This window comes from Suillus subalutaceus (genome assembly GCF_016647625.1).
Source record: "Suillus subalutaceus strain FC151 chromosome Unknown DFJ58scaffold_71, whole genome shotgun sequence".
Lineage (NCBI taxonomy): Eukaryota > Fungi > Basidiomycota > Agaricomycetes > Boletales > Suillaceae > Suillus > Suillus subalutaceus.
In genome coordinates, this window is record NW_024540320.1 from 86,201 (window position 1) to 111,454 (window position 25,254).

The window sequence follows — 25,254 nt, forward strand, 5'->3', positions numbered from 1 at the left end:
AAGTCACCATCGAGAACCTCAGATACAGTGCTCTCGAAACTTTGTGTGGCTATGTTTTAAGGTTTTAAGCTTATGTAAAGTTGAGCCCTATGTTCGGGATTTTGCGAACGCACACCTCTTGCCTTCGACCCTATGCATTATGAGATTTATGCATTAGTACATATGTCACACTTGTGACAAATTGTGACACCGTGCGGTAGAGCATCACCAGCACAAGTACATACTACATATCTAACGAAAGTAAGCATCTATTGTAGTCTGTGTCGAGTGTAGAAGCTCCTCGCGTCGCAGCTCAGCACGGAAAAGACGGATCTGTTTCAACAACTCAAGTCGAAGTGTTGCATCAGCATTTCCAAACTGGAGGCAAGCCCTTCCGAGCCGCTGACACAGCGCAAGTGTTTCTGCGCGGGAAACCTCTGGTTCAATCACTGAGAGTGAGGTTTTGACGTGCTGTGTGCACTGTAGCTGGTTGTGCTGAAGTTACCGGAGCATTTTTGACCTTGAGTTTTTTTTTGCTGTATCTGGTATGGTGGGGGTGTATCTCGAGGTTTGCGTTTCCGAACAGACTCGGACATGGTGGATGGTAATTGAATCAAGGTTGGTTACTTTGACAATATTGTAACATGAATAAAATGACCCGAACAAGCATCGCCGATATGACTCAACCGGCCAAAAATGCTATCTCATAATGCATAATGGTCCCACAGGCTTATGCATTATGGTTCAATTTCTCACTGGCCCACGGTGGGACCTTCCGAAGTCAATGCATTATGAGATAGTGTACTGTAGTTACATGGTTGCGGGTGACATAAATATAGGTTTCAAACCTCGTGTTCTGGGCGTCTAATGAGACACTACAGGTTAAGGCAAGAAGCACCAAAAGGCCCGGTACACGTACGCCTGACACTTAGATCAAGACATCCACAAGCTCTCCAGCAAGTTTTGCTCAACACCATCCACCTCGAGCAAAATGACGGAAATAGAACAGCCCGCCGTTCAACTCACCACGGCTAGTCGAGCATTTGAACATCATGAAAATATTGTCAATGCAGTCGCAGTCTTCCCCGATAGACGCTGTATGGTGACGGCCTCGGCAGACAAGACGATTCGTCTTTGGGACTTGGAAGACGGTGTTGTTTTGAAGATAATGGAGGGGCATCGCAACGCAGTATACAGAGTTGCAGTGTCAAGAAACGGGCAATTCATAGCAAGCGGTGGTAATGGTGGAGAGCTCATCATCTGGAACGAGACGGCGAATTTCTCACTAAACCCCTCAAAGTCCACTCCAAAGAGATATGGTGGCTCGATTTTTCCCCAGACAGCACATTGCTGGCGAGTGGCTCATGGGACACCACAACGGTACTCTGGAATACAAAAACATGGCAGGTGCAAGGAAATCCAATCAATTGTGGGTCTGAAATCCTCTGCGTTCGGTATTCGCCGTCGAGTGAATACCTTTCCATCGCAACAAAGACAAATATCCAAATATGGAGTCCAGGCAAGAGGGAATGCGCAAAGTTCCAGGGTCACTCTGCGTTCGGTGGAGCATGGAATACTTCACTCGCATGGACACCCGATGGCAAACAGCTTGTCTCAGCTGGTTCTACCTGTGATTCCACCTTGCGGATGTGGGATTCATCGACCTGGAAGCAGGTTGGTGAGCCCTGGAAGGGCCATACTAAGCATATCTTTATGATCGCCTTGAACTCTAGTGGCACCCTTTTAGCGTCCGCATCTCATGACCAACAGGTTCGCCTTTGGCGACTTTCGGATCGACGAACCGTCGCCATATTCAAGCACACTAACGAGGTGTATTGTGTCACCTTCTCCACGAATGGCAAGCACATTCTCAGCGGAGGCAGAGATAAGATGGTCTCAAAGTGGGCAGTACCTTTACTGGAGGACATTCTCAAGGAAAAGGCATCAGATGTAAGATTATGTTCATTTTCCGTCCCTTCTTCATCTCATTTTCCTCAAGGATGTGTTAGGGGTGGATGCCCCGAAGGAACAAGTGGCAGATAATGTGAGTTCCCATTCTTTCTTGCATATCGATCCTCAGTCTTGATGCCAAGGCTCAACAGTCTGATTGCGAGGCATGTTTCTGGCCTTCACTCCTACCATGTAATCTGACCATGCATGATGCAGATCCTCACCCTCAACACGACAGCCCGTGATGCGTGCATAAGCGGGGACTTGCTCAGTGCTGACAGGTTGTTAACACAAGATATCGGTGCCGATGGCAGCGACTACAATTCTTATGCGAATCGCTCGTTTGTAAAGGCAAGAAATTCAGACTGGAACTGCGCACTTGATGATGCTCTCAAAGTTAGATGCACCGTCCCATCGTGACCTTTTTAGCACAAACTAACTTATATGGTGATATAGAGCATCAGCATTCAGCCATCCTTGATGGGCTGCATCTCCAAGGGCATTGCCCACTGTGGAAAACGACAGTTCCAAGACGCAATGAAAGCATTTGACCTTGCATTCATGTACGTGGACGCAGACTTGAATAAAACTCGTCTCCTACTCTTGATCAAGGTACGTCAATTGTGTCAATTGTACTCGCTACTTACACTACAGCTGTCAGGCCATCGCCCTTTTCAATACAAATCAACGTGATGAAGCAATTCTGCGCGTCCAAGAACTAGCTACCACTCGTCCCAATCCGAATTCTCTTGCCTCTGGTATCGTGGAAGTGAGTGTTTCTAGCACAGTTAACTCCAGATTCCTCGTCGATACTGATCTTCCGAACCTCGCACTTCAGGTTTATCTACACGTTCAAATGGGAATGATTGCATCAGACGACGCACGTCACAACGAAGCTGCTGACCACTTCACTGCTGCTGTCAACACTATTGGTTTCTCGTCTGTGTCGACCATCCATTCTAAATATGATGTCTTCGTGGTGGTAGGTTGATTGCAGTGCAACTGGAATTTTTTTTTTCACGCCCGACTGTGCTTTTTCTAGTTATTCGGGTGGGACCTCAAGCCCTTGTGGCGAACTGCACACCAGAGTTGGTGCCATGCGCTCCTTCGGACAGGTAGACTTCCAGAAGCCATCAAAGCATACCGATATATGATGGACACGGCTGATGAGGCTATGAAAGCACGCTGCCTCGATTGGTCGACTGGTAAGTCTTCGTGATATCAACCGAGTATAATTCTCAACCCCATTTCACTTAGCTTTCAAGCAAGATTGCAGTGTGCTCCATGCCGCGGGCGGAGACGATGCCCTCGCTGCGGGTAATTACGACAAGGCCATCGAGCTCTACTCTGCAACGATCGACCTCGATTTTGCAACCAACACCATCTTTGCGAACCGCAGTAAGGCGAGGTCGGGAAAAATGCTATGGGACGATGCACTCCTGGACGCGGAAAAGGTGCAATGGCAGTTACCGTTTCGTATTCGGCGCTCATTTTGGTGATATGCAGGCCATCGAACTCAACCCTTCATCTTACTTTGGATATCAATCGAAGCATGCGGCACTCCATGGTGCCCACCGATATGATGAAGCCATTGAGACCTTCAAAATAATGCTCTCCATGTTGGAAAATGCTCCTGACACACAAACACAAAGTACTCCCCCAAATAACTGCATCCTGAAACATGCTTGACTCTTTCTCCAGAGTTGCGCCAACAATACGTCAATCCATCCGAAGCAAAAGGAGCTATTCAAGAGACCATCAAGACTCAACTCGACGACGCCCCGCATCGTCTGCTTAATACCTTCACCGGACACTTATGCGATCGAGAAGTACAGATCGATGCCTTTAAAACGAGTGCAGAGTACAAGGAGCTTTTGTCATCAACATTGGTGCATGTAGATCGCATCAAAGATCTCGTGTCAACGTACTTCCGTTGTGTCACGCTATCGCATCGGTGGGAAGGAAAGGAACCACTGCTGCACGACATCCAGGACAAGGTCATCCATGGGTTGAATCCAGTTGGTGGGATCATGAAGTTGCAGTCTTTCTGTAAAGCTGCTCGTGCTGCTGGGTATCGCTGGGGGTGGATTGATTCATGTTGCATTGACCAGGCTAACAATGTCGAACTCCAAAAATCGCTCAATTCCATGTTCATCTGGTATCGCACCTCGGCGCTCACGATGGTCTACCTGTCGGATGTTCCGCCTTCGTCCAAGCCGGGCGCACTGGCAAGGAGCGCATGGAACACGCGAGGATGGACCGTACCGGAATTCCTCGCCCCGAAAGTCATCCGCTTCTACCAAAGTGACTGGACCCCGTATCTCGACGACCACTCTCCCAACCACAAGCAGTCTGTCGCGATCATGCAGGAGTTGGAGGATGCAACGGGGATAGATGCACAAACCCTTGTTGCCTTCCGTCCTGGAATGATAAACGCCCGTGAGAAACTGCAATGGGCGTCGCCGCGTGTCACCACAGTGGAGGAAGATATCGCGTACTCATTATTTGGCATCTTTGGTGTTCAGCTGCCTATCATGTATGGTGAGAAGAAGCAAAGGGCGCTCGGGCGGCTCTTGCAGGAGATCATTGCTGAGTCTGGGGACATTACTGCCCTAGACTGGGTTGGAACATCATCCGAATTCAACAGCTGCCTGCCTGCCGACATCACTTCATACGAAGCCCCACCATACACGCTGCCATCTATATCTGAAGATGAGATGCAGAGATCAGTCTCGTCGTTGCAAGACACTGTGATTATCGAGTTAGTGTTGAAATTGTACAGCTCGCTCGACCGCCTGAGCGCTCCACGTTTTTCTCACCGCCGGCTGCATCTACCATGCATTGCATTCCCTGTCACAGAAATCAGACGGAGACCCATTGAACACATGGAGACCTACTTCACATATGAAGTCAAGGCAGACGGGCTTCATGACCTGAAGATCACCACGGAGGACAGGCTGCTTCAGTTCTCACGAGGAAGACCCACTCGACAGTCATTCTTACTCATCCGTCCCTGGGATCGTCGTCTCCTCGGGCTGCCTGACTATGCAGACGATATAGATAGCGTGGATGATTTTGCTCTTCCTGGGTCGCCCGGAGAACAGGGCCCGGTTGATTCAGGATCGAGCGAGCGTGCAATGCGATTGATTGTTCGCCTTGGACAGCCGTTCAACGCATTCCTGCTAGTGCAGCAACGCGGCGGAGAATACAAGAGAATCGCATCAGATCATGATATCATTACACAAGTCAAAGACATGGATTCTGTTCACGGTATGATGGACGTCAGGACACTAGAGATATTGTAACCGTGTACTCATTTGTTTTGGAAGAAATAGATCTCAGGATTGTCCATCAGATAAGTTATAACCCAGTTTTCATTGGTTGGACTCAGCACTCACTTGTCACTCGAAAAGTTGTGACGAGTTCAGCCGGAGTGACGCCGGCTGCCAGGGTTTTACCACGAGCATGTAAGTCAGAGTTATAGTGGGCTTCATTGGAAACTTCGGCGTAGGGCTTTGCCTCATTGAGCAATGTTAATGAGCTTTGTCTGCCGTTGTCTACAGCGCGATCTTTCACTTTCTAACGAGTAGCGCAGAATTTCACCTTTTGAAAGGACCGCTCACCTTCTCCGTTTCTGCCTCTCGCCACTTAGCGGCACTCACCACAGCCCGAAATCACTCAAGTTTCGCTTTTCAAACTCGTGACCGGACGGGGCCGCTATCGAGTCTGCCTCCGTCTACTAAGTTCCCAAGGTCACCTGCATCTAGTTCTTCGGTGCATCAATCAATTTTTATGTCGTTTTTGTTTGGTTCTTGGTTCAGGCCCTTGTTGATCGGAATTGGACCGTTGGTAGACCGAACGGACTCTGGCTCGGTCCATGGTTCTGCTTGTTGGGAGGACCTGGCCCGACCCATCCATCACTATCGCTGATTTACCAAGTGTTCTTCGTCATGTGGCCATGCTGCCTGACTTGGTAAAGCCCCAACCATCCGATATAATCTTTGCGTGGTATCCGTAACCCTTATATTCCATCTGCCCCTCGTCGTATTGATACCTGGTCTCAGGATTATCTTATCAGCGACGTGAATATTGCCGTCTCTCGTGCCCTACTACCATCTTCTTAGTATCTTTTCTAGTACAATAATTATGCAGCTTCCACTGCCTAGTATACCTTACCAAACTCTTCCTGCTGTGATATATGTAAGTTGATACTAAGTTTTGGAACATAAGACTTGTGGGTTGTGTGTGTTGTACGCTCCGTTGTTGTGTATCGCACACTTGATGTTATATCGCGCTTTCGATGTTGTGTGTCGCGCACTCAATGTTGTGTATTGCGCACTCGATAGTGTATCGCGCAATTTGTTAAAGTTCGCTTTGGAGCGTCATAAAGGACGACAAATGAACACCCGGGCGCAGCTGGAGGCTTAGAGCATGCCAGAAGCGAACGATCACGATGGGACGAAAGTGATAGTAGCCTGACTGCAAAGCAGAGGCCTCTGACAGTCCCCGTCAACTCGGTGTTAGAAAGAACTGTGACATTGTCAATACGAAAATTGCCTACAAGTATCACTCATTATCGCAGAAATAGGAATCGTGTTCGGGAAGTACAGTTCAGTCATCTCCGGTAACCAAGTGCTCGAACTTGGACCGCTCCTTGAACAGAGAAATTTCTCGTGTCTCCAATCCTCCCATATGATCAACGAGTAAAAGAGCTCCTTGCACGTATACGTTCGCCAGCATAATACATCCAGATGGGAAATGGTATACCGATGACGATGGCAAGACCTGCAAGAAGGGAGTTTCCTCCCCCATAACCGAGTGCGGCAATCATCTGTTGTCCAAAGAGAGGGAATGCGAATCCGAGCAGTGAACGGAACATCTGATGATGTGTTCAGAGGCATCGGCAAGATTTTGGGTAGGCGCAACTCACAGAAGCTGCTGCGGTTGCACTTGCAGCATAGGTAAATGTATCTACGAGGTATAGTTGAATAGGGAGGCTTGAGGGAGGTTAGCTTTCTACGGTGATATGATGCAGGGCACCACTTACAAAACTGTCATTAATCCAAACCCAAAGATAGCGGTACCGATGATGGGCATCATGAAGTGGATCTTGGCTTGGGCAGACCAGCCGTACCAGCTAACGTGGATGGATCAAATTAGGAGTCGCATAGATAAAAGTATCCATCTCACAACAGTCCCACTGGGACGAACAAGGAGCCGAATATCAGAGCGGGAATGCGCATCTCCGGCGTACCCTTTCCTCCGTTTTGTGCAGCAAGCTGGATAAGAGATGCGCTTCAGCCAAAGCGGCCAAATTGGAAGGCAAACTTGACGTACATATATGTATATCTTGCCGGAAAGTTTGGCGCCGAAGATAGTGGCGGATATGAATCCAAAGCCAAGTCCAATGTATGTCAAACCTGAGATTCCGGTGCTGAAGTGGTATACTTCCGAAAAGAGGTCTGGACGCAGGTTTTAATGCTCGTTCCCGTGGTATTAGGCGAATATGACCTTACTGGGGAATGTAGCAAACATCAGGTAGTAGATACCTAATGGTTGATTTCAGTCCACATCCAGCGTAACTCCACGTATGGTACCAAGCACTAACCATAAATCCTAAATAGACGACATTAGTTTAATAGTTAGCTGCGTGATATTAAATTGAACTTACAGAGCCATGTATAAACTCAGGACAAAACATATAAAACTCCGAGTCAAAAGCATGATCGGTCGCTTGAGGTTGATCCATAAGTAAGCCCATGTGCCCATGTGATGTGTGGTGAGGGCGGGATGTCCTGCGGGTACCTTTTCGAGATCCATAGCCATTTTTTCACGACGAAGCCTAATGACTGGTGCATAAGATTCTCTCATGAAAAGGATGCCGAGCACCGCGGCGATGCCAGAGATCGCGATGACGATATAAAAATCATATTGTATGCCGACCGACTCTGCCATAAAACCTCCCATGACGGGGCCAATAGCGGGAGCTTCCCAGAACTTAGTCTGAACTCGTGTCAAGGTGGCAGAGCGTGAAACGCACCTATCAAGGGTCCAATATTGTATAGTGCCATACCTGCAGCACGATCGCGTTCGGAGAAGAGGTCGCTAACGACACCTCCACCGCATCCTACTGGCGCACCTCCAGCCAGACCAGCTGAGCAGAAAGTAAGAAAATTTGTGAGCCCGGCGGTTGCATGACATACCAAGGAACCGAAAGAGAAGGAAAGATGTAGTGTTGGGTGAAAAGGCACAGCCGAGATTGAAACCGAGGAAGAAGAGGTTTCCTAAGTGGAGTACCTTGAACTGATTTAGGCGGACGATTCTACTGGTCTTAAAGAAGAGGACGACGCACCCACACACGACCATATACTTCGGATAAGGGTGCGGCAAATAAAGGACCGATGGCGAATGAGAGAAGGAAGATGCTGAGAGTCAACGCTGTGACTGTTGGATTGGTTATGCCATATTTTATGGCCACGTCCGGCAATCCAGGTGCCATGATAGAAGTTGCTAACGGAGTCACAAAAGTGTAGAGCGCAACCTGACAGGAAAACAAGATTGGACCTCATGGCTAAATATCTCTGACGGAAGAACTAACGATCGCAGTGGTTGTCCATTTTCTTCCCGGAGACCAATTCCTGGGGTTGGCCGGGTCTTGTTGCCATTCATCCTCTAATTGTTTGAATTTGTCCGGGAAATCATCCTCTAGGTTTTTCTCTGAGATGTCGGACGCATCATGGAGCTGCGGAAGGTCACTTGTATGATCTGTATCTGGTATGTGAGTGTGGGATCTCTCAGCACGAACCGTTCCTGGAGGAGAGGCTGGCATTGACTAGCGCTGCAGGCAGGAAAAAGTGAAACGAGGGGATGATAACACGTGCCATCTGGGGACAAATTGTTAAATAGAGGGTGGTGACTGCGCAGGTATTATTGTATCTGATATCATGGACAGCATTGTACAATTATGCTTTGACAACGACACTGATTGTGGAGCATGTGGTTACCAGTCGGGTCTATCAGATAACCCTGTGTTCATTGGTTGGACTCAGCACTCACTCGAAAAGTTGTGACGAGTTCAGCTGGAGTGACACCGGCTGCCAGGGTTTCACCATGAACATGAAAGTCAGAGTTACGCCAGGTCTGGCGCCAAGTCTTGGGCAGGCGGAGTTAACTACCTAGTTACTCGGGAGCCTGGTGTTCGCAATGCTATTCCAACTGCAACGATGATCTAACCAATATGACCATTGCGCCTCCCACCCCCCCTTGCGCTTCGGATGGTAACTGAGAGTAGTATTGAATATAGCAAAGACTGCTTGGTGGCGAATCTGGCCCGGGCGATGTCATTCTAAAGTCTGGAATCGGTTGGTACGAGAACCATCAACCATCCTCACGTGACTTAGACGCCATTCAGGGGCCTAGATTCCACGAGTCGGTTGCGCTGGCAGCGTTGATGACAACATGTGGAGTCTGGACACCCATTGCGCCATCAAGTGCACTCTTATCTACCTTCAAGGCGCTGATATCTTATGTTTATAGCTCCCGCCCCATGGCGAAAAGGATCAGAAGCTTCAGAAGCAACCCAAAGACAATGCTAACCTCAGTCCTGGAGAACTAGTCTGGCTGGGTCTTGGCGCTGCTTTGTACTTGCTTGCAAATGTGGCTGATTTCTCGGCTGCAAGCCTGCAACCAAGGTGAGAACTTCTTTTTTATCTGCACTACAAACGAAATACTAAATAGAATCGATAGATGGAGATCGAGGAGTCTGGCGTCACCGTCGCTGCTTTGTTTTTCGGAAATGTCTTTGGTTCTGTTTGCGGAGCGTGCGCTATCGGTTTTCCTGCTCTCAGGTGAGCTCGACTCCTGAGTTTAAGGGTTCCCTGACTCATTATCTTCATGATAGTGCTCTTGGAGTGAGTCCTATGTATTTTGTATCATGATCTTTATTTGATGATGGGCCATAGAACATTATCACTTCGGTGAGTCGAGGGATGCTATGGACATGTATGACTCGAGAACTTTTCATCTAGACTTTTTCGGCGTCACGAGTAAACCAAGGTTCGTCATACCTAGCATCGTAGTTCGACCTAGCTCATGCTTCGATCACAGAGCTCGCAAAGGAAGGGATACCTTTACCATTCGAAAACAAATTCTGGGCTTCAAATTGGCCCACTGGGAAGTCCCCACTTCCGGGATTGATCATTCACTTGATACTCTCTGTAAGTGCTACCCCCGAGCCATTATATCAGTCTGAGATTGATTTCCCAGGTTATTGTCATCATCGCGCCTCCCCCAAACATTGCTTACCCCTTCATTTTGGACGTTGAAGGATATCCGCAACAGATTATAATTTTCTTTATTGTCATTGTACGTCTTCCAACTCTTTTTCTCGAGTGTTTCTTACCTCTGGACGCCGTCAGGGTCTGTTCTATCTGAGATGGAAGAAGCCAGTTGCTGTTCGGCCGTTCAAAGGTGAGCAAATATGTCACCTTTCTTGTGTGGTACGTTAATGTGTATGATATAGTATGGTGGCCTCTCGCTGTATTCTTCTTGGCTGCTGCTGCCTTCCGTGAGTTACCAATCAAAAGTTTCAACACTTTCTTTCACTAACCAAGCAGTCCTCATCGCCCCCTTCCTGAAACCAGCCAATGGCGTCGGCGACATCGCTCCATTACCATATTACATGTGCGTTTCTTCCACCAGAACTTATCCACATGTCTCTTATTCTCATTCTATAGGTACTGCCTCGTCGGAATCGCCGTCATGTTCGCAGGTGTGCTGTACTGGGCTGCATGGCGAATCGTACTGCACAAGGTATTTGGCTGTGAGCTTGTACCGAGGAAGGAGGGGTTGGACGACAGGACTGTTGTCACTGTAGTGAGTGTTGGCGTTTTTATTCTGTATTTGCTGGTTTTCGGTGTCTCCTGGTTTTGCTCACGAATCTCATTTCCAAGTTTTCGAATAAGAAGATGCAATGATTCGGGGGTTGATTGGAAGTGCTAATAAGTTGGTCTTTGAATCAATGTTGTAGTGGTATTCGTGGAATGCATAAATGAGAGTTTATGTATGCAGTACGTAAGTATAGTCTAGAATAGATCCTCTATCAGTACTCAGTTCCTGTACCGTGACTCTTCTGAAGTTCTTGCCAACAACACCTGCAATCAAAAGATCTGGCCAGTCACCAATCCCGTTGGAATTCTGGCCTCTCATAACATTTTCTGCCCGAATCGATGACGCAATAGTGCTGTCAGTGGTGAAATTGATAATTGGATGATATGTGTAAGTCTACGCGGTCTTGAGATGCTGCACACCCCGAAGCTCCCTAGTAAATGCGTAGCACCAGCGCACGATGCAGAGGACTGTCAACAAGCACAGCAGCGCAACAAGAGCGATGCAACCTTGCAGTAGGTAATGCATGTCCAACGCTAGCACATTCGTTGTCACAATCAGGTTTTCTCCAAGCAGCGCAATAGTTGCACCAACATCGGAGGAGAGTGTGTCGGTTTTCTGCGAGAGGTGCTCGACAGTGGTGGTCAGGTTTCCTACGAGCAGCGTAATAGATGCGAGGGTTGTGATAACGTCTGAGGAGAGGACATCTGTCGTCTGCGCGAGGCGCTCGACAGTGGTGATCAGAGAGTTTACGAGGTGCTTCCCGCCCAAGCTGTGTATCACTTGTTCGACGAATGCCATTGATTGAAGGTGTTTGGGAGCTGGTGGGGACTAGGACGTCAGCATGAATTGTAAGTGAAAATTGTATCACTTGCTTGTGGGTGCTTGTGGACTGATGAATGCAGGTATAACGAACGCGGGTGTCCACGTTGACTCGGAAACGTTAATGTTTGGAGTCAGGGACGTCATTCCTACAGGTTGAAGCCATGCACTTACACTCGTGGCCCATGCACTGCCGCTGCCCCTGAAGTTTCAATGCTTGACGTGGGGTTTGCACTTGCATACACAACTGTTTTTGCCTGGCTGGGATCCTCGAGGTAATATCCCGTTTTGTGTTCAGTTCCATAACGTTGGTTGACATCGACTCAAGCTTCGTCTCTAGGTTGTACTCATCGCTCCGCATTCCATCGTCTCTGCATTCATGATCGCCGCGCCCACCACCTTACACTCACTGCCGCGCATTCCGCGAACTAGCCCTTCAACATGCTCTATTCTCACCTGAGAGATCTGGCCTCTTATTCTGTATGTCTACTCTATGATTTCCTTCGTTCAGGCAAAGCCTCTCTGATGCGCCCTGGCCCTCGAAAGTGCTTTGGTTTATATCTATGACGCACCGCGTATTCATATCTGCCTTGGAGAGATAAAAAGGACGGCGGGGATGAACATGACATCCAATGGCTACGATTTGCGTGTAGTAGTTGCTCTATTATGAGGGCTCTACCAGTGGCTTTGTACGTGCGCTTCTCTCGTAGTCTGTTAAGCATATATTCACGTTGTCCTCGAATTTGATATCTTAATTACAGTCTTCTTCGTGGTCCCTAATGAGCACGAACTCGATGCACCTGTACCCAATATATAGACCCTTTTATATTCGCTGTGCCATTTGTCGAGGGATCGTTTATCTCTTCATCCCGCTCGTTCACCTCTCACACATCTTTGCGTGCGTCATTCTCATGTTGCTCTCGGTTTCACCACCTTTCTTTGTATACATGCGTAGTGCGACCATCGTTTTACATATTGTGTTACACACAATGAACTACACATTTGTCCCACCCAGTTCTCGCAGGATTTTAAGCCCATTTGCTAGATGCAATGGGAGCAACGATCACAAATATTGAAACCTTTCCGCAGCACCGGTCTTCTTCATATAAACAGACTCCACACTCGACTCTTACGTGCTCTGATGAGTCAGTGAAGCATGATGAGTGTCACACAGCTCTTCAGAAATTGTTCACTCGGATGATCCTGAACTCAGACTCCAGATATGTATAAAATAGACGATGGATAATGAACTGTACGTTTGTCATCGCATTGTATCTGAAATCTCCATACCGGAAGAAATGAGATAATCGTGATCAAGGTCTGCAAATGTTCGTTTAAGTAAGTGCAAGGCAGGAAAAGACTTCTAAGAGACTCACTCCTGGCACTTTCGTCAGCGTTGTCTATGTGCCATGCGGCATAAATTAGGCTCTGGACCTCTAGGTACCGCTAATGAAGCCCGAGGGAAATAAGATGCGTGTTAAGAAGCGGGTGGCACTCAGAGAGTAAGAGTCTGCGGTTGAGTCCTACCACCCACCCGCTGTCATAATCAGGACAAAGGGGGCCGAGACCATCGAACTGTAGTCATCATGGGACGTTCCGTCCATTAGCTCGGCTGTGTTGTACAGTGCGTGGGTAGAATTGGACGGGAAGCGAATGAGGTGATTGTTCTGAGTGTTGGGTGTCATGGTAGTGGTGACCTCGATGGGATGCACGCGGTATTTATCCGAGGGTGTTGTATGATGTGTCCCGAGAACCAGTCACGATGCGAGGGCCATCCGGAGAGAATGAGACTGATGTAACCACGCTACTAGTGGTGTGCCTCAGCAAGGGCTCACCAACTGGCTGCCTGGTCGTTGTATCCCACAGCCGGTGACAACGGTGCTATCCTAAAAACCAGTCACGATGTGAGCACCGTCCGGTGAGAACGAGACCGACTTAACCATATCAGTGTGCCCCAGCAAGAGGCTATCTCATCGCTACATCCCACAGCTGGGCACTGTTGTGACTTGTCCCAAGAACCAGTCACAAATGCGAACTCGCGCTGAGCATTGAACGCAGGCACACGTGACTTACTAGGTGGCCAAATAAAATATTCATTTTCACTCTTCAGTGTACACCACAAACGGTGAACGCTTCACGAGAGTATCTCAATGTTTTGTATCATCGATTCATCCCTTGATCAAGCCGGGTGCTTATCGGTACAGCAGCGGCCTGTTTCAGTGAGCCACTTTCCCTGATTATGATATTGCTCACTTCCTCCAGCACGGGCCGTTCAAGTGTATCTGTCATGATGATACGCTTAAGTTGATCTTAGCGCTCATCGGAATCTGGACCAGCGTCTATCGTGCTGACTAGCGACAACACACGTGCCGCATGCCCTGAACTATCTTCTCCATATCACCTCAACTTCATCCACAGTCCCCATACAGGGCCTACTACCCCTTGTCTTGTCCCATCGATCACTCAGCTTCATCCTCAACCATCCGTGTCCATTTCCATCGCGACGTCATGATCGGTAGCTTGGAAGGTCGGTCTATCAGACTTCAAGGCAAGTCACTCCATATCACCTTGGTATTCGTTTCATGGTCTCCACAGTCATTAGCGCAAAAAATATACGAGTCCCCCCCTGGCGAATCCATGCAGGCATCTATGTGTCTATTAAACTCAACTCCAACACACGCTGGAAATCAGCCATCAGTGTCATATCGTCCGACAGTGCTGTAGCTTTGGGTGATACGCTGACCATGTGAAGCCTTACAGACTTGTGGACACAATTTCACTACTCATCATTGGTTTCCAGATCACTAGATGAGTCACCTAAGCTGTCCCTCGAGATAAGAGCATCCTTCGAACTCGATCGAATGCTAGGCCACGGGGCACTCGTTGGAAAAATTGAAACATCATGGAGCGACCTGCTCAATCACGGAGATGAACCCTTTGGTGATTAACCTGCTTCTTGTTCATGCACATCCACTAACTTTCTGTAGACCTGTCCTTTCCACCCATTGATGATATCTACCCTTCTCTCACACTGAAGACCGCTTTTGCGCACACTTGCGAATACGACGACGGCGCACTACTTGATGTAAGTGATGTCAACCCCCGTGCTGCTGGCTTATCTAGAACACGCAAACTGTAGTCAATCGTTGAGTGCGAGATTACTCGGCGCACGGATGCAGGCCACACACGACTTTCCAAATACATGAGCAGCAAGAGTGGTGTCTCTCACCTGAATGGCGCTGTGAACTATTTTCAGTGGGTCGTGGCTAGCTGTCCGGTTGGTCATCCTGACCGTGCTGCCGCTCTTACCAATCTCGCATGGGCCCGCCTCCAAGGTTACATTCGCAGGGATCTTCAAGATATTGACTCTAGTACCTCTCTATTTCGTGACACCCTAGCTTTGCGCCCACAGGGCCACCCTGATCATCCATTATCTGTCCATCGTCTCACTGAAGCGCTAAGATGGGGCTACAAATATCACCGTATCACCACTGATATTCACGAATGTGTTCAACTCTACCACCAGCTACTACCCATCTGTCACGAGGGCACCCATCTTCGGAGGATCGTGGTTGGGAAAAACGGTCTGGATTATGTGATCCGCAAATGCAACAAACTTCCAACAGACGCATCTGACGAAGGCATCCACTTTCGACGAATCGTGCTCGAGCTCTGTCCGCTGGGTCAGCCACATCGTCCGAGTGCTCTTCGCAACCTTTCGTGGGCACTTTGCGTGCGCTTCCAACAAAGCGGCAGCATCATTGATATAGACGAGAGTATACAGCTTAGTCACGAAGCTGTTTCTCTGTGCCCTGAGGGTCATACTGGTCGTGATGACTACTTGAATGACTTGGCCGTCTTTCTCGGATGCCGCTTCCAGCATGAGGACGAATCTCATGACCTCGACGAGGCCATTGCTCTGTATGAAGATGTGCTGCGCTTGCGCCCTGTTGGACACAAATTTCGTGATGCAATATTAGACAACCTGGGGGGCGCCCTTGTCACCCGTTTCGACATAGACGGCGATGTTGATGACATCAACAGAGCTATTAGCCTCCATCGCGAGGGACTGACATTGCGCCGGCCTGGCCGTCCGAACCGTGATACCATACTTAACAATCTTGCCCTCGCGCTCAATAGCAGATATGATCAATTGGAGACTAGCAAGGATCTTAACGAGGCCATCAATCTTTACCGCGGAGCACTTCGGTTAAGGCAGCATGATCATCCAGAGCGCCATATAAATCTTTTTAATTTGAGCTCAGCACTCTGCTCTCGTTTCATGGAAACTCAGAAGAATGAAGATATCGAAGAAGCCATCAGTCTCTGCCAAGAATCATTGGCGGCTTTGCCTGCACTGCACCCGGACAGGTATTTCAGCTACGACTGGCTGCGTGTGGCCTATATGTCTCGTTACCAGATTCTACACGACCCTGCTGATTTGTCGCTTGCAGCGGAGAACTTCAGACTAGCATCAAGGCATCCCACTCAAGGCTTGCCACGACGCATCAATGTGTCATATGATTGGACCGTCGCAGCAGAGCAACATGCTCATGGATCTGCACTAGAGGCCTACTATACATTTTTCGAGCTTCTCGATGCTCATTTGGCAACGCGGTCATCCACGACTTCACGGCGCGAAGCTGCCGCTGCCTTCAGTTACGCCAGATCACTACCTGTAGATGCAGCATCATGTGCCATCCACCTTGAAGACCTACGACAGGCAGTCAAACTCGTCGAGCACGGTCGTGGCCAGCAATGGTCGCTGGCATCTCGACTCAGGACTCCGTTTGAAGACCTCGAGTCCACGAACCCCAAGCTAGCTCGCAGGTTTTCGGAGCTCGTCAAGCGTCTATCCGACGCTCAAGGTTCTACAGTCAGTACAGGCCGAGCTGCTGCTGATCAGGCAGCAAGAGAGTACAGGAAACTTGCAACAGAATGGGACACCATAGTGGCTGAAATTCGTAATACCTGCGGTTTCTCACGTTTCCTGCTTCCACCGTCGTACAAAGATTTGCAAGCAACAGCGTGCCATGGCCCTGTCATCATCCTCATCGCGAGTAAATACTCGTGCAACGCCATCATTGTCCCGACGTCAGGAAAAGCCTGCCATGTTCCTTTCGCAGATCTCACTCTCGCAGATCTCAATATGCTCAAGGATGACTTCGCCAGGGCGATACGGCATGCATCTCGTATGGGCCCAAAGGAGTCGAGGACGGATTTAATAGTACTCTTGCAGAAGGTATGGGACGAGATCATGCTACCCATCGTCAATGCCCTTCAGTATGACCTAAAATTACCGCGCCGGTCTCGAATATGGCTGTGTCCGACAGCAGCCTTCACATCCATTCCTCTCCATGCAGCTCACCCCTTTCGGATGAAGGCAGATCGCTCTGGGCGGGAACTATGCCTGGAAGATATCTACGTCTGCTCTTACACGCCAACGCTTTCGGCTTTGATGAGATCTCGACAAGCGATGAAGACATCTGTCACTCCGACATTCGCGGCGATCGGGCAAAGTCAACCGGGTTCAGGGCAAGGTACGGTGCTCGCCGCTGTCAACAGTGAGCTCGAGCTTGTCCGTAAACTCGTTCCTCCCAATGTCAAATTCACTAGTCTTTCTGGTGACGAGGCTACACAGGCAGGTGCACTCGATGCCTTACGACGCAACACTTGGGTGCACCTCGCGTGTCATGGCAAGCAAGACCGCGATCAGCCTTACAATTCACGTTTTTCCATGAGAGACAAACCTCTCACGCTGCTTGATATAATGGAGAACCATACTCCACAAGCTGAATTCGCATTCTTGTCGGCGTGTCATACCGCCGCTGGCGATGAGGAAACACCCGACGAAGTCATCCACCTTGCGGCTGGTCTGCAGTTTTCGGGGTTCAAGAGTGTCATCGGCACTCTGTGGGTGGTTGACGACGCTGTCGCAAAGCACGTTGTTGAAGCTTTCTATGAGAAAATGTTCGAGGATTTGGAGGACGGTGTCATGGATTGTACGAGGGCGGCAAGGGCACTGAACCACGCCACACACGCTGTGAAGAAGAAAGTGCCGCTCGAGCAGAGGATTGTTTTCATTCACATTGGCGTGTAGCTCGTGTCGCATTAAGCTTTGTGATATGTACAGTTTTACCAGCCGTTGATTTTACCTGATACCCATTACATCTAGTTTTTTCTTTCGCGATCCCTTGCATCGTTGTCTACTCCAAGGCTTTGCGTAGAAATGTCACTCGGCCAGCTCCTGTATGCCACAGTTCCAAGAAGTGGTCCCACCTCAGGAAGTTAGACACCGGTTCAGTCCTCATTCGTGGGTGCAACGACGACACTTGACTTGAATTCTGGATTCGAACAAGTTTATCGGTTGGTAGAGTAGTGGACGTCAGGAAGCGTCATTTCATTGTTATGGCTGAGTATCAACCTGTAATCGAGTCTGTTACCACTCCTTCTATCCGAGCTGCTTGCCCGGGAAAACACCAGTTCGCTACTTCTGACAGCAAATGATTGATAGCCCCGCCAGCGTATGGACGACCAGACCAATGGCAGTTCGTGTGTACATCATCGTGAGCTGCGGAACGCCTCATCACACTTGTCCTGGCTAAAAGTAGGGATTGATCATTCACTTGATACTCTGTAAGTGCTACCCCAGAGCCATGATATCAGTCTGAGATTGGTTTCCTAGGTTATTGTCATCATTTCGCCTCCCCCAAACATTGCTTACGCCTTCATTTTGGACGTTGAAGGATACCCGCAACAGATTATAAATTTCTTTATCGTTATTGTACGTCTTTCGACTCTTTTTCTCGAGTGTTTCTTACCTCTGGACGCCGTCAGGGTCTGTTCTATCTGAGATGGAAGAAGCCAGATGCTGTTCGGCCATTCAAAGGTGAGCAAATATGTCGCTCTTCCTGTGTGGCACGTTAATGCGTATGGTGTAGTATGGTGGCCTCTCGCTGTATTCTTCTTGGCTGCTGCTGCCTTCCGTGAGTTACCAATATACAGTTTCAACACTTTCTTTCCCTAACCAAACAGCCCTCATCGCTCCCTTCCTGAAACCAGCCAATGGCGTCGGGGACACCCCACCACTACCATACTACCTGTACGTTTGTTCCATCAGAACTTATCCACGTGTCCCTTATTCTCATTCCTCGCGTGTTTTATAGGTACTGCCTCATTGGAATCGCCGTCATGCTCGCAGGCGTGCTGTACTGGGCTGCGTGGCGAATCATGTTGCCCAAGGTATTTGGCTATGAACTTGTGCTGAGGAAAGAGAGGTTGGACGACGGGACTGTTGCCACTACCATTCGAGCAGAAAATGTCATGGGAGGCCAGAATTCCAACGGAATTGGTGACTGGCGAGATCTCCAGAATGCAGATGTTGTTGGCAAGAACTTCAGAAGAGTCACGGTACTGAGCGGGAACTGATGGAGGATCTGCTCTAGTACTATACTTACGTCCCGCATACATAAACTCTCATCAACTACGTATTACACGAGCACAACCCCAACAACATCGCATTAAATTGATCCAAAGACCAACCTATTAGAACTTCCAATCATTTCCCGAATTACTGCATCTTCTTATTGAAAAACTTGAAAATACATAAGACCCGTGAGCAAAACCAGGAGACGCTGAAAACCAGCAAACATAGAATCAAAACGCCAACACTCACTACAAAGTTCATGAATGCAACGGTGCTGTCACTGATGAAACTGATAACAGGATGATATGTGTAAGTCTACGTGGTCTTGAGATGCTGCACACCCCGAAGCTCTCTACTAAATGCGTAGCACCAGCGCACAATGCAGAGGACTGTCAACAAGCACAACAATATTAATACAACAAGAGCGATGCAACCTTGCAGTAGGTGATGGATGTCCGACGCTAGCGTCTCAAATAGGTTTTCTACGAGCTGCGTAATAGCTGCGCCAACATTGGAGGAGGTTTTTTGCGAGAAGCGCTCAACAGCGGTGATCAGGTTTTCTCCGACCAGCGCAATAGTTGCGCCAAGAGTGTGTCGGTTTTCTGCGAGAGGCCCTCGACAGCGGTGATCAGGTTTTCTACGAGCAACGCAATAGCTGCGCCAACATCGGAGGAGAGTATGTCTGTTTTCTGCGAGAGGTGCTCGACAGCAGTAATCAGGTTTCCTACGAGCAGCTTAATAGACGCGAGGGTTGTGATAATGTTTGAGGGGAGGTCCATCTGCGCGAGCTGCTCGGCAGTGGTGATCAGAGACTCTACGAGCCACTTTTTGCGCAAGATGGGTATCAAGGCTTCTTCGAAGTGTACCATTAACTGAAGGCGTTTGGCAGCTGGTGGGGGCTAGGACGTCAGCATGAATTGTAAGTGAAACTTGGATGACTTGCTTGTGGGGGCTTGTGGACTAATGAATGCAGGTATAACGAACGCGGGTGTCCACGTTGAACGTCGATGTTTGGAGTCAGGGACGCCATTCATTCCTACACGTTGAAGCCATACACTTACACTCGTGGCCCATGCACTGCCGCAGTGCCCCTGAAGTTTCAACGTTCAACGTCTGACTTGGGTATGCACTGTTTTTACCTGACTGGGATCCTCGAGGTACTATCCCATTTTGTATTCAGGTCCACTGTAACGTCGACTCAAACGTCGTCTCCAGGTTGTACTCATTTCCCCGCATTCTATCGTCCCTGCATTCATGATCGCTGCACCTTACACTTGCTTCCGTGCATTTTGCGAACCATCCCTTCTCACCTGAGAGATCTGGCCTCTCGTTCTGTATGTCTACCCTATCGATTCCTTCGTTCGGGCAACGAGTCCTAGAACACATCAGAGGAACAAACCGGCGAGCGTCAGATCAGCTCATCGAGACTCCATGCGATGGCATCGAATGACGCATCTTTCAATAGCAAAGCATGGCGTCTCGAGCTGATGCTCCAGTCTCGAGGCCAACCATAACGCGAGGAAATAGAACTACTCAACTTTCCCCATGACCTGGGTCGCGATGGTTCTTCCTCCTCTTGTCCATAGTGTTTTTTGTCGCCAGTGCATCAAGTTTGTTTAGTTAAACCGGGGTGGACTTACTCGCGCTGACGACCTCGGCTCTTGGCGCCGAGGAAGCAGACTGATTTGTGACGACGCCACCCCGGACCCGGCGGGCACTGAGGAGCGAACGGGATGGAACGATAGCAACGCCTGCAGAGCAGGGCCAACGTTCCACGTCCCGAGCCACCACTAGGTCCCGACCTAGATGACAGCGACCACCGATACCCTGAATATGGCGCAATGTCAGCGGGGGGCTGGAAGATGAGAATGGAACGTACCCTCTCATCTCGTGTCCGATCTTACGGACAGCGAGAGTGTTGAGTTGACGTGGGCCGGGGTGCTTGATCCATGGTGCGGGCCAGTGCAACCGACCGAGGAGGTGCTGAGGAGGAGAACAGGGCGGAGAGGTGTCGGACACCCGAGAGCCCCGGCGAATGTGGCCAGCAGACGCCTGATGAGGATCAGGCGGACCCAGGTCCTGTCCACTGTGCCATCCGCGCCGCGAGCAACGCCCGTGAAGGGCAGCAGCTATATTGTATCGTTCCATTATGTTGTCTTTTCGCCTTCTTCTTGCGGGTTTGCCTTCAAAATCTGAGCGGTCGATGTTGGTTAGTAAGGCAGATAAGAATGTGGCGTAACAAGACATACATTTTGCATCTTGTGGAAGCTCGCCGTTAGATCTGGGCGCGATCGAGGGAAAATTAGCAGTCTGATATACGGAGCGCTATGAGCAAGAAACGTACCATGTGGCGTTGGGCGGTAGGACCAAAGTAGTGCTGGTGGCGGAAAGGACAAGAATATCATTAGGATGCCATGTACCTCCAAGTCGCACGCCACATACCTTGCTCGAACGTCCAGTATGAGGTTATCACGCAAGAAGACGAAAAAAGCTGTGAAGATGAGAGAGAAGAAGAAAGAGCGGATTAGTGAGTGAACCCCGACTGAGGGTGTTTATATAAGACAGCACGGCGGCTGACATTATTTGGCTGTCGACATTCGACGCGTCCAAGACGCGCCGGTCACATGATGTAAAACCATTTGATCCTAAAGTAACAGCGCCAAACACACATCCAGGATTCCCGAAATGATGTGGTTCCCCGTACCATGTCATCATTGCACAAAGTAGTGAACAAGGGGGCAGTTCTGCGACGGCATAGGACTTCTCTACACCTGCTCGTTCATTGATATTGTTTTTAATCAACCGTCGACGGCATAAGATCATGACGTAGTCGGCGATTCTCAACAGCAGACTGGTGCGCCCATGCAGCACAGCCAAGGAGGTCGGATCAATCTCTTCCGATCAAGAGTACGATTCGTCGGCAAGGTACCCTTCCATAACACCCTCCTTTTGCATGCATCTCCGCCTCTTGCAGTTGCGCCCGTGCATCACTCACCGAAGAATCCGTCAATACCCGAAATTGATGCGATGATGCAACAAACGAGGCAAAGGGCCGAGGGTTTTTCAAAGAACTGGGACATGAGGTGGTGAGGTCAGACATTAATATTCAAGGGACTATCGATACTCGCACCTGGGCCTGATCGCTGCGAGCCTTGCTCAAGAATGAACATGACGCAATCGATGTCGTCGTACGCCCACAAGGAGTTGTTCTAGTGAGATCATATATTATATATTACCCTTGATGTGGAATAGCGCGTCAAGTCTAAGAGAATCATGGAAAGCACGCTAGTTTCACTGCGGGGGCTTTTAGAGCAACTCACTGGGAGCCAGAGCGGCCAGGATGGTTTGATCGACTCCCCAATCTCCGAGAGACGTGCTGCCGATACGGAGAACGCGAGATCAGAATCGGCATCAGGATTCAATAATCAACACCAACATCATATATAGACTGGTGCGCAAGCAAGTCTCACCCGAAAGTCCTTCTTACTCCCAACGTCCAATCTAGCATGTCCCGTCAGGATCCCACAGCCAGTCTTTCTTGAAACTCCAGTACGATTTTTACATACTGCGCACATAGCATAGCAAGCACGCTACAAAATGCACTGGAAGTCGTAAGTGACTTTGGGCTAAACCATTTGCGACGTGCGTAAGTTAGGGCAGTCTTGAACCGGACTCTGATAATGTTCTTTCGCAGAGCATCACATCGCCTGGTTCAAGTCCCCCATAGGCAGACAAATAGAAGGAATGATTATGTTCCTTCTATCAAAGTTGGGGATGCATCGATGAGGATGAGGTCGTGACGCGTGAGACGCGCGTAAGTTTATTTATAAATGTCCTTTTGGGTCACGCGGCAATCCCCGATGTCAGAAAGGACTGAAGGACATCGGACTAATCGCTGTACGGAATCGTATTCAGCCATGATCCAACAACCGAGTGTTCACCCGGTCCACGGACAATTCTTGCATACCCATACGACTATTACTCATGATCACATCGAAAAAGACATACAGAATAAAATCAACATCAACGAGTCAAAGAGCTCCTGGCACGCATACGTTCACCTGCATAATATATCCAGATAGGGAAGGGTATACCGATGACGATGGCAAGACCTGCAAGAAGTGAATTACCTCCTCCATAACCAAGCGCAGCGAACATCTGCTGTCCGAAGAGAGGAAATGCGAACCCGAGGAGTGAGCGGAGCGTCTAACGTGATGTGTTCAGTGCATAACTCAGAGGGCAGACGAGACCAAAAGTAAGAGTGGGAAGACTTACAGAAGCAGCTGCGAGAGCGCTCGCAGCATATGCGAATGTATCTACGAGGTATAGTTGAATGGCGAGACTTTAAAGAGGTTTAACAGGTATGAACGGCATTAAAAGGGCACGCTCACGAAGCTATCATTAAGCCAAATGCGAAGATAGAGGCGCCGACGATGGGCATCATGAAATGGATCTTGGCTTGGGCAGACCATCCATACCAACTAACGTAGATCAGGTTAGAAGCGACAGAAATGGAAACGTCCATCTCACAATAGTCCCACAGGGACGATCAACGAGCCGAGTATCACAACGGGCACACGCATCTCTGGCTTACCCTTTCCTCCATTTTTCGCAGCAAGCTGGACAGTAGAGGCGCTTGAGCTAACGCGGTAGAATTAAAACGCATATTGACGTACGGATACGTAAGTCTTGTCGCAAATTCTCGCGCCAATTACGGTGGCAGATAGGAACCCAACGCCAATTCCGATATATGGCAGACCTCCGGTTCCGATACTGAAGTGATACACATCCGAAAAGAGGCCTGGGTGTAATTGATTAATATCCATTGCCGTGTTACTGGGCATATGCGATCTTACCGGGGAAAGTGGTAAACATCAAGTAGTAGATACCTGAAAGACGGTTTCAATGCAAGTCAAAGACTTGTGTGGTGTACTACTACTGACCGTATACCCTAAATAAATGATATCAGTGAGCCGTGTGATACTAAAAGGAACTTACAAAGCCATGTATAAACTGAGGATGAAACATATGAAACTGCGAGTCATAATTATGAAGGGTCGTTTAAGGTTGATCCACAAGTAAGCCCATTTGTTCATGGTGAAGGCGGGATGTATCGCAGCTGCCCTTTCGGGATCCAGAGATTTTTTATCACGGCGAAGTCGAATGACTGGGGCATAAGATTCTCTCATGAGAAGAATGCCAAGTATTGTAGCAACACCACAGATCGCGACGACGATATAGAAAACATCCAGGACACCGATTGACTCTGCGATAAAGCCTCCCATGACGGGGCCGACCACGGGACCTTGGGAGATGAAAGTGAACTTGTGTCAGGGTGGCAGGCCGTGGAACGGACCTATCAGGGGTCCAATAAAGTACAGGGCCATAGCCGAGGCACGGTCGCGTTCAGAGAAAAGGTCACTAACGACGCCTCCGCCACATGTTACGGGTGCACTCCCCACGAAACCAGCTTTACAGAGTAAGGAAATGTATGACGGTAGGTTTGATGCACATACCTAGAAACCGAAAGATGAGGAAAGATGCAGTGTTAGGTGATAAAGCGCAGCCGAGATTAAAGGCAAGGAGGAGAAGGTTCGCCAAGTGGAGTACCTTGAGCTGAATTAGGCAGAGAATTGCCCGAAAAGAGGACGACGGACCCACAAACGACCATATACTTCGGACAAGGGTGCGGCAAATAAAGGACCGATGGCGAATGAAAGAAGGAAGATGCTGAGAGTCAACGCTGCGATGGTTGGATTGGTTATATTGAATTTTGTAGCCACGTCTGGCAGACCAGGTGCCATGATAGAACTTGCTAACGGAGAGACAAAAGTGTATAGCGCAACCTGATAGGAAAACCAAATTAGTCCTTATGGTTACATGATTCTGATGAAAGAACTTACAATTGCAGTGGTTGTCCATTTTTTTGCAGGAGGCCAATTCCTGGGGTTGACTGGGTCGTGCTCCCATTCATCTTCTGACTGTTTTTCCTGTTCAAGGTTGTCATCTGAGGGGACAGGGTCGTTAGAATCATGATTCAAGGGGACATGGGTTCGTGGAGGAGATGTTGACATGGAGGAGGGTATACTGGGAGGAGGGGAGAATTGAGCTCTCACTTTTCTGGAGGTTCGAAGGGCATGCTGTTAAATAGTTGGTGTATTAATTATAGCACATTACGCATTGACCATGAC

At 49.0% G+C, this 25,254-nt stretch overlaps 7 protein-coding genes across 7 annotated transcripts; 3 read left to right on the top strand and 4 right to left on the bottom strand.

The window, feature by feature from the left end:
• Window positions 1-6,625: 6,625 nt before the first annotated feature.
• On the bottom strand, window positions 6,626-8,758 carry DFJ58DRAFT_662176 (major facilitator superfamily domain-containing protein; the record flags this gene model as incomplete). Its single annotated transcript, XM_041382283.1, has 12 exons — window positions 6,626-6,808; window positions 6,860-6,926; window positions 6,977-7,066; window positions 7,120-7,208; window positions 7,267-7,391; window positions 7,446-7,478; window positions 7,538-7,545; window positions 7,601-7,916; window positions 7,970-8,083; window positions 8,133-8,226; window positions 8,282-8,470; window positions 8,528-8,758. 12 exons carry the CDS (start codon window positions 8,756-8,758, stop codon window positions 6,626-6,628), a joined length of 1,539 nt encoding a protein of 512 aa, XP_041242645.1.
• Window positions 8,759-9,380: 622 nt separating this feature from the next.
• Window positions 9,381-11,058, top strand: DFJ58DRAFT_444609 (amino acid permease-domain-containing protein). Its single transcript, XM_041380435.1, has 12 exons — window positions 9,381-9,620; window positions 9,676-9,776; window positions 9,830-9,839; window positions 9,891-9,905; window positions 9,957-9,984; window positions 10,036-10,145; window positions 10,195-10,293; window positions 10,347-10,398; window positions 10,451-10,495; window positions 10,545-10,611; window positions 10,665-10,803; window positions 10,881-11,058. The coding sequence occupies exons 2-12, from the start codon at window positions 9,676-9,678 to the stop codon at window positions 10,902-10,904; spliced, it is 690 nt and encodes a 229-aa protein (XP_041242646.1). The 5' UTR covers window positions 9,381-9,620; the 3' UTR covers window positions 10,905-11,058.
• Window positions 11,038-11,880, bottom strand: DFJ58DRAFT_794092 (uncharacterized protein). Its single transcript, XM_041390430.1, has 2 exons — window positions 11,691-11,880; window positions 11,038-11,636 (listed from the first exon to the last, which is right to left on the bottom strand). The coding sequence occupies exons 1-2, from the start codon at window positions 11,782-11,784 to the stop codon at window positions 11,212-11,214; spliced, it is 519 nt and encodes a 172-aa protein (XP_041242647.1). The 5' UTR covers window positions 11,785-11,880; the 3' UTR covers window positions 11,038-11,211.
• Window positions 11,881-14,156: 2,276 nt separating this feature from the next.
• On the top strand, window positions 14,157-17,950 carry DFJ58DRAFT_444685 (CHAT domain-containing protein). The gene is made up of 4 exons (XM_041380437.1): window positions 14,157-14,185; window positions 14,233-14,577; window positions 14,625-14,722; window positions 14,777-17,950. The coding sequence occupies exons 2-4, from the start codon at window positions 14,499-14,501 to the stop codon at window positions 17,735-17,737; spliced, it is 3,138 nt and encodes a 1,045-aa protein (XP_041242648.1). The 5' UTR covers window positions 14,157-14,185; window positions 14,233-14,498; the 3' UTR covers window positions 17,738-17,950.
• DFJ58DRAFT_444682 (uncharacterized protein) lies at window positions 17,951-19,191 on the top strand. The gene is made up of 6 exons (XM_041380436.1): window positions 17,951-18,203; window positions 18,384-18,421; window positions 18,475-18,526; window positions 18,579-18,623; window positions 18,700-18,739; window positions 18,804-19,191. Exons 1-6 carry the CDS (start codon window positions 18,164-18,166, stop codon window positions 19,063-19,065), a joined length of 477 nt encoding a protein of 158 aa, XP_041242649.1. The 5' UTR covers window positions 17,951-18,163; the 3' UTR covers window positions 19,066-19,191.
• A 137-nt stretch (window positions 19,192-19,328) lies between these two features.
• Window positions 19,329-20,166, bottom strand: DFJ58DRAFT_794103 (uncharacterized protein). Its single transcript, XM_041390431.1, has 5 exons — window positions 20,007-20,166; window positions 19,682-19,910; window positions 19,653-19,659; window positions 19,572-19,576; window positions 19,329-19,529 (listed from the first exon to the last, which is right to left on the bottom strand). The coding sequence occupies exons 1-5, from the start codon at window positions 20,095-20,097 to the stop codon at window positions 19,379-19,381; spliced, it is 483 nt and encodes a 160-aa protein (XP_041242650.1). The 5' UTR covers window positions 20,098-20,166; the 3' UTR covers window positions 19,329-19,378.
• Window positions 20,167-22,927: 2,761 nt separating this feature from the next.
• On the bottom strand, window positions 22,928-25,179 carry DFJ58DRAFT_794117 (major facilitator superfamily domain-containing protein). Its single transcript, XM_041390432.1, has 12 exons — window positions 24,967-25,179; window positions 24,721-24,909; window positions 24,580-24,673; window positions 24,420-24,533; window positions 24,062-24,368; window positions 24,007-24,014; window positions 23,920-23,952; window positions 23,740-23,864; window positions 23,594-23,682; window positions 23,455-23,544; window positions 23,339-23,405; window positions 22,928-23,269 (listed from the first exon to the last, which is right to left on the bottom strand). Exons 1-12 carry the CDS (start codon window positions 25,135-25,137, stop codon window positions 23,087-23,089), a joined length of 1,470 nt encoding a protein of 489 aa, XP_041242651.1. The 5' UTR covers window positions 25,138-25,179; the 3' UTR covers window positions 22,928-23,086.
• Between the last annotated feature and the right edge of the window lie 75 nt (window positions 25,180-25,254).